At 48.9% G+C, this 8307-nt stretch overlaps 1 protein-coding gene across 1 annotated transcript in view; it reads left to right on the top strand.

The window, feature by feature from the left end:
* Positions 1-6007: 6007 nt before the first annotated feature.
* Positions 6008-8307, top strand: part of ZBTB32 (zinc finger and BTB domain containing 32) — a 4515-nt gene continuing 2215 nt past the window's right edge. Inside the window, exon 1 of the mRNA XM_025040461.1 lies at positions 6008-8114. Within this exon, the coding sequence (XP_024896229.1) occupies positions 7183-8114 (932 nt within the window). The 5' untranslated portion in view covers positions 6008-7182. The remainder of the gene's footprint in view (positions 8115-8307) is intronic.

The following is an 8307-nucleotide window of genomic DNA, read 5'->3' as shown; positions in this document are numbered from 1 at the left end:
CTGGACTCTCACCAGAACAAAGTTGGAGTCCCAGCAATGCCCATATTCATTATGGGACCTGAGAAAAGTGACTTTGCCTCTGACCTCAGCAGTTAACCCGGCATAGCAATCGATTCCCTCAGAGGGTTATTTAGAAAGAGTCGATGAGATGACGCACAAAGCATGGCAAAGAGAAAGGGCTCAGTAAGCGAAAGCTGCCGTTACTACTGCTACAGCGCCTGTCTTTTCCCTGCTTTTTGAGGGTTCGCTCCTGCGGACTGGACACTCGCCTTAGGTGCTCTCCCTCCGGTTTCAGACTTGTCTACTGTCCTAGGCTCCTCATCATCATCCTGGACCCTCTCCAGGAGGGTCCCCTATCTCACTTTCCCACTCCCAGCTCCTCAGCTAGTCGCAGGTTAGGAAGCGCCAGACAACACTTGACGGAGATCCGGAGCCGAGCTCAAATACAGGGACAGAACCCCAACTGCCTGAAACCGTTGGGTTTGGCTCTGACCTCCAGTCCCTCTGATCAATTAAAAGCAAAGAAGCAAGCCTCTGGGCCAATCAGAAGTGGAAACAGTTGAGCAATGTCATCCTTCTTAAAGAGCATTCGCATCTCATTGGATGTATCCGCCTGCGAACCCAAGGCTAAGCCCCTGAGAAAAGAGTGGGGCCATCCAATCAGCGGTGCAATCAGCGGAGCTGGTGGGAGATGGGAGGCAGTTGACCCTCGCAGACTGGCGAGGTGCGAGCCCGTAGTCTGTCAGTACCAAAGCACTACCTAGGCAGAAAAACCGCTGGCCAGGCTCTAAACCCTGGCCAACTAATGGTGGCGTGGTGCAATGGGTCACTTTCTTTATGTCGTAGTGAGGGACTGGTACCTGAAGTACGCAGTTAATCCTGGCTCAATTGACAGTTGAGGTGTCACTAAGCATTTGAGGCACGAGTATCTAGGCCATTCACGGGTCAAGGCACTACCCCCTCTTGTGTCTTCCCTGTCTCCGCATACTTTCAGGTGAGGCAGGATGCCATTCTGCAGCCAATCAGCGGTGGGGTAGAGCAGAAGGCGGGAAAAGGGGAGCTGCTCACGGGCACCTGAAGCCTGGCTGGCTCTTGAGGGTCTCCCAGCCAATCTCACACACACACTTCACAGATTGTAAGAGGTTGAGAGAAAAGTGAAAGAGTTTGCAATGAGAGCTACTCACAAGGCTATTCAGGTTAAAGAGGTTCAGTTCCAGTCTCTTCACAGAAAGGGTGGGAGAGGTCAAACTCTGTAGCCCATCAGCACTGGAGTTAGGTTGGATGATGCGGATCTCAGCTTTAGAGGCCTGAAGCCTCAGTTCGCAGACCAATCAGACTCAAGGCCCTGCCGCGCCACAGCGCCAGGGTAGGCACGAGCTCCACAGCCAATCAGGGGCGGGCACAAGGCAGGCGTGAGGTAGTGGAGCTGTTGTAGGTGTCGCCCAGGCTGCAAGTCACATTCAACAGGCGGGAGCCGGAAAGAGGGTGCAGCCAGCGCTGCAGCCAATCAACATCTGCCTTGAGATCCAGGCGTGAAAAGCGAGCTGTGCACGCGACTGAGCCTCGCGTTCCTGGCCTAGCGCGGCTCCCCATTCTCTAACGGCCACTCAGGCTTGCGCTGCCCTGAGTGTATGTGAGGCTGAGTGGGGAGAGGAAGAGGGTCAGAGTTGGTGAGTGCCATGGATTTTCTTACTCTCCTTCTTCGGACTTGGGCCTGGTCAAGGCAAAGCTGGAATATGGAGGTTTGAGTGGTCGCCGTGAGGGTCGGGAAGTGAGGGGCTGAAAGCATTAGGCCCTGGGAACTCCCTCTGCCCTGTATAGGCTGGAAATAGGGCCTCCTGGGCACCTTTGGGCCCAGGCTGGGCAGAGGCCAGACCAGTATGCTCTGTGGGCTAGTCTACAGTCCCTGAGGCCAGCCTGATTTGGAAGTGTGCTGTAGGGCAGTTGGAGGCCCTCAGAGCCCTGTGTGGGGTCACAGAGCATGAGGTATGGCCTCTGAACTGTGAGAAGTAGTCTGGGGTCTCTGGGCTGAGTCTGGATCTAGTGGCTGGAAGGAGAGGACTGTGACTTTCCAGAGGTTAATGGGAGTTGCCGGCCAAGAGATGAAACTAGTGTGCACTTGAGAGGTTTCTGGGGCCTTTGGATCCAGCGTGGGCTGAGAGTGAGCACTGATGAGGTCAAAAGCCCAATGGGAAGTTGTCAAGAGTCACTGCATCCAGGCTGTGCTGGGAACATGTGTCTGCAAGGCTTTGAGGGATCTTCGGACTCTGGGTCGAGGTACTCTTAGCAGATTTTCCAGTATTGGTCTAGGTTGCACAACATGGCCAGGAGGTTAGGCTTGTTTTTGGAGGTTCTGGGGAGGGGGATATTCAAACTCTAGCCAAGTTGTTTGCCTTCTATGAAGTATCATTGCTTTGTGGTGGCTCTAGACAGAATCAGGACTAGGTCATATTTGGGCTTTTCAGCCCCTGTCTCCACCTCTTCCCCAAACTCTTTCTGGTCACTCCTAGAAGATATCGGGCTATAAGCGTGCGGCAGGTGCATGTGGAAGATGGATGTTTTACTGGAGTACAGGAAGAGGTGTGTTAGATATCCTGCTCTTTAGGAAATCACCCAGGTTGTCTTTACTGAAGATCTTTTTATACTTATGAGGTAGGATGTTATTTATATTCACTCAGCTTTTCTAGTTCTACATGGTATAAAAGCTTTCAGGGTGCTTTCATGCATACCCAGAGTTCTTAAACCAAGGTTAGGAAATGCAAGGGGGTGGTCTATGAATGGATTTCAAAAGCCTGTGAACTCTTGGAAATGATAAGAAAAACTATGCATGTTGGATTTTTTAAGGAGATGGGGCAAATGTGGTCACAAAGATAATCGAGAAGCAATATTTAACCTGTCTAGGGATGGGTTTCAGAGCAGTCTGCGAACCCGTCATTCATATGTAAACTGGAATGAGAGTCTACAATTTTCCGATGTAAAGAGTTGACTCTATGGCTTACATTTTCAAAGGGATGGCGACCCCCTAAAAGATTAAGAACTATTGAAATAAAGCAGGCTCCCACATTACTAGAAATGAAGATTTCCCTTTTTCTTCCCACACCTGGCATTGGCACACACTTCAAAGGATCTCACATACAACGCTACATATCCAAGCTCAGTCTACATTATCCTTACACACAGTCAGGGCCTAGGATGTTACATTAGTTCCACAGTTCACTCTCAGGACCATAGACCTAGGGTTGAGGCCCATGTAGGCCCTGGAAGTGGGCTATTTGGGACAGGGAGTCCAGAGCATGGTCCAGAATTGAGGGGCACAGGTTCCAGGTGGGTACTTCCTAGATGCCCTTGGGTTAACCACCTCGATTTATGTACAGAGATGTGTTCCTGGGAAGAGTGAAAAGTTCATAGAATTTTTCTAAATCTAATCTTGTTTAACTTAGCTTTGGAGGTAGTCAATATTAAAATAAGATAAAGGGATTTGTTTTCATAAAACAAGTAACTATTCCTCCAATTGGCTTATTCTGATGATATAATTTTAATTATAATGTTTAAAGAGAATCCATACTTGTATTGCTGTTGATATTTTTATAACAAGCTGGATTGTGCCTGAAGGAGCTCATTGTCAAGCTTATCAGTAAGAATAAAAAATACCGTATTTCAAAGTTTATTTAGTAATATGAGTATTATAAAGGACTGAAAGGCAAAAATCATACCTCCTTTTCCCACATATTTCTCTTCCCACCTAATCTCTCCTACCCACTCTACCCTCTCCCAGGGTGTAGGCTCGTATCCTCATAACTTGTGGTTTCCTGGCTCCACCCTACCAAGTCAGCTTGGGAAGTAGAAGGTGGACAAAGTTTCTGAGACTGGGAAGGGTAGACCTTTCAAGAATAGAAACAGCACTGTCCCTGTCATTCCAAGTCAAAGTGCTATTTGCTTCTGTCACTGCTCACTCAGTACAAGATGACTTGGGCTGTGCAGTCAAGAATGGAGGAGAAGTTCTAGAAGGGCCTAGAGTGTCAACAGCCTAAGGGCTGAGGTGTAGGGGACCCTAGAAATACCTCTAAGTGGTGATCTCTAAAGTGATATCCTTAGATGGAGTAGACACTAAGTGGGAGGCAAGATGGGGGCTATTGGTGACTGATTGGGGAGTCCCCTTGCCCCTTCTGTTCTCTTTCTATATTTCCTAAAAGCTCATGGACACTCCCTGTCAACTATCTTTGGCTTATAGAAGATGGTGCCCTTTGGGCATAGTCTCCAATCTCTCTTGATCATCAATGAGCAAACCACGCCAGTGGGGGCGCTGAGTCATAAAAACATGATATAGGGAGGTGAGGGGGACCACACTCCACTGGGTGGTGATGTAATCTTCCAGACTCCCTCATGGCTTTCCTAACTTATTCTATATCTTCAGGGATTGTGTATTTCTGTGTTGGAGGATGTTTTCCTCTGCATACGCATCAGGGATTGGTGCTTTTAGGTGTCCAGGCCAAGTGTCTTTTATATAGGTCTCTAATGAGTCTCTGGGTGTGGTGGTGTGAGGAGTTAGAAAGCTCAGAAATGGAAAACATTTAATGTTCAGAGTAGCAAATGAATACAGCTTGCCCATTTGCATTTTCCCTTTCATTCTGACTCATCTTCCCCTCTCCCCAACCTATTATTGCCCCTTCGCCAGCTCCACCCATTGGCACACCCTGTCTGATCTAGGAAGGGTTAACACCTGCCTGCACCCAAACTAGAATGAGGTGAAAGGAGGGCATGATAGGTCTGAAGAGAGAGAATAGAAGGCTAATCTGAACATTTTGGGATCCTGGAGCCAAGGGGAGAAATAGGAGTTTAGACACATAGTATCTGAGTCTAAGAGGGGGCCAAGATCTAAGGGAGAAGCCTAGCGGGAATGACTGTGTTTTGTCACCCAAGTAGCCTACCAGTGCCTGACTTGCTTATCTTCCAATTATTTATTGAGCATATAAGATATGCCAGGCACATATCATGATTTATCACTCACTGAACGAATGAAAATTTACCACAGGATGAGGGATAATGGAATAACAACAACGACAACAAAACAGAAAAAGAAATTTGAATTTCTCAGACCTCATCCTTTTCCCAGGTTAGAGTGCTAAAAGTGTGACAAGAGGGGAAATCTCTGAGGACCTTGACCCTTTGGGCAGGAAGTGAATGAAACCCCGGAGTCCTGATTTCAGAGAAATGCCATGTGTCATCAACCCAAGAAAAGGAGTTTTTCTCTTCGAAGACCACCGCAGGCCCTTCCTGGGGTTGCCCCCTTCAGAGTTTGATAGGAGGATCTGAGTCATTCATACACCCAGTCCCCAGTAGTGGCCCAGATGACAGTGGTCATTCTCACAAAGCAGTCAAGGCTTCCTGGTACCAAGTCAGACATGCTCCTGGCTCTCTTTCATTCTCTCCTTGAAATCCAGATGTTTCAGTCATTTTTACTTCTAAAATAGTAGAAACAGATTCCAGCTGCTAGAGGTCTACTGACACCTCTAAGAAACAGACCTAATACTATTCAAATGTCAATATTAAAAATATTAATATTCAAATATCGTTCAATTATTATTCTAATGTTAGCGGCTATGTACTGACAAGCCACTTTCACATTCATCATTTCACTTAATCTTCACCCCTACCTCCAAATGAGATAAGCAGAGGTTAACCCTATCATGGATGAGGTAATTGAGGCTCAGAGTGATGACTTGCCCAAGGTGACTCAACTAGTAAATGGCAGAGATGAGACTCAAAGGCAGGTTTGCTTAGTTCAAAGTTCTTGTTGCCTCAGATACATTTCTTTGACTCTAGAAGTTCAAATGAAATAATGAGACAGGTTAGGAGGCAAATGCTTGGCTTCTGGAATTAGAGGGAGTGGTCTCTTCTGGAGGGGATGAAGCAGAGCCAGGGGTATAAAATCACTCCTCGTTGGGGGACACTGGCAGACTGATACTTGGACACCCAATGGAAGACTGTGAGGTCAGGGGCGGGGCTAGCTGGGGTGGGGGCAGGCGGGAGCCCAAACAGCAGTTCAGAACATGCGGTGTCCAGGAGGAAGCTAGAACTGGTGAGTGGTTTCTTCTCTCTAGCTGAGACTTTCTTCCTACTATACCCCTCTTTCTGTCCAACCTGTAGCCCCCTCCTTGAGGTGTCCAAGTAGTAATCCTCCATCCCACAAGGGTCCTTACAGTGAGCCCATACCTAGGAACATGCCTGTTCCGCACTGAGACACTTGCGTCTGTCTCTTTGTCTGGGTTCCCAGTTCTTTTTAAAAGACAATGTGGTGGTTTTGACGTGTGATAAACTTCTGCATTGTTGGGTTGTCTTTCTATTCTTCACTTCTGGCTTATGAAAAACAAAATTAAACTATCTCCTTATCTTAACCTTGAAAAGAAATAGCCTCTCCCTTTACAGTTCTCATTTCCCTTTCTCTCACTTCCTCAGGGGTCAGTCTTCTCCAAAACCTCTCCATCCTTGGGTCGAGAGGCTTCTCTCCCTTGTGGCTTCTGCATCTGCTCTCTTAACTCACTAGATGAGTGTCTTTGGTCTCTCCCAGCTCCTTCTCTTAAGATGTGTTCTAGAAGCTTCAGCCTCAAGGAGCCTCCTGCAGCTATGATCCCTCTCTTGCTGCCCTTTCTGCCTCCCAGTACCCTCAGCTCCACATGATGGGCTTGCGTGGGGAAGACGCGCTAGCTCTCTAAACTCTCCCATGAAGCCGTGTCTTGCTCTATCCCTAACTGGCAGGACTGCCTGGGTCTAATGGTGATCTCTTTGTCTGGAATGAGAAGAGCCTGGCCTACTCAGAGGTCTTTCTCTGCAGAGGGGATCAGAGAAGCAGAAGCATCAGTGTCTGCTCTCTTGTAAGAGATTGCCAATTGGCAGAATCCATGTATATTAGTCTTACACCCACTATTTGATATAGTTAACTGCCAGGTCCTTGCTCTTTAAGTCCTGAATTTGGTCTAATTTCCATTCTCTTGCCACCCCATCCCCACCCCTGGCCCATTATGATCTGGGATAAGCTCAGGTCCTTTCTTGGGTTAGTTTATTAGCTCCATTCAGGACAGAAAGCTCTGATCCAGAACGAACAACTCACTCTTTCTCCCCTCACCTCCACAGGCTTGAGAATATGCTGTTCCTCTCTCCTCTTTCCACCATGGATCTCACACTATGGCCTTTCTCTCAGAACCTCTGAGACTGGTACCCAAGCAAGGCACAATGCCTTTGTCCCCAATAAGACTGCCTAGCCCCTATGGCTCTGATCGACTGGTACGGCTAGCAGCCAGGCTCTGGCCAGCATTATGTGATACCCTGATCACTGTGGGGAGCCAAGAGTTTCCTGCTCACAGCTTGGTGCTGGCAGGTGTGAGCCAGCAGCTGGGCCGCAGGGGCCACTGGGCTCTAGTGAAAGGAATCAGCCCTTCCACTTTCGCACAGCTTCTGTACTTTGTTTATGGGGAGAGTATAGAGCTGCAACTTGGAGAACTGGGGCCCCTTGAGGAGGCTGCCAGGGCCTTGGGGGTGCAGTCCTTAGAAGAGGCATGCAGGAAGGCTCGGAGAGATGGGACCAGAATAGAGCTGAATCCCGGGCTGAAAGAACATCAGGAAGAGTCAGAGAAACCCACAAAGAAGTCTAAGAAAAGAGTGGGGGGCCTTGGAGAACAGAAACCAGAGAAGTTTGTTAGAGCTGGTGAGAGAGAACAGGAGACGGTGCATGAGCACAAGCCACCAAGACAGAGCCCTGAGACGGCAGAGGCAAAGCAGGAGGGCCAGGGGGAGCAGATGAGATCAGAAGAGAAACTCAACCAATGCCCTGTTGGCCATGCAACAGTAGATGGGAAGCAAGAAGTGATCATGTGGGTGAAAGATAGTCCAGGGGGCTCTGAGGAAAGTCTGGGGAAGTTCCCTGGCCCCCTTCCCCCACCAGGTACCCTTGAAACCAACATCACCTCTAGGCCTTGGTGGGCTGAGGCCCCTTGGTTGGGGGAGGGACAGCCTTCCCTGTGGAGCATCCTGCTGTTGCCGCCTAGATATGGCACTCCCTTCTCCCATAGCACCCCTATCACTGCAGCCTGGCAAGAGGTCTGGCCTCGGGACCAGAGGTGAGTGAAGGGCCTAACGGACCCCTGGCTGGGAGGGAGTGGTTCAGGAGAGGCTGTGGTGATGGGTGGAAGGGCATCACATCTCTTATCCGTACTGTACATTTCCTGAGCTGGAGATGGGACAAGAAGCTCCCACCACAAGGGAAGCCAAAGCTCGGCCCCTGAGAACTCATGACACCTCCCTCTCCAGGAA

The sequence above is a fragment of the Pteropus alecto genome, unplaced genomic scaffold (assembly GCF_000325575.1).
Source record: "Pteropus alecto unplaced genomic scaffold, ASM32557v1 scaffold281, whole genome shotgun sequence".
Lineage (NCBI taxonomy): Eukaryota > Metazoa > Chordata > Mammalia > Chiroptera > Pteropodidae > Pteropus > Pteropus alecto.
The sequence above is the reverse complement of the archived record's forward strand: the minus strand, read 5'-3'. Positions and strand labels throughout refer to the sequence as shown.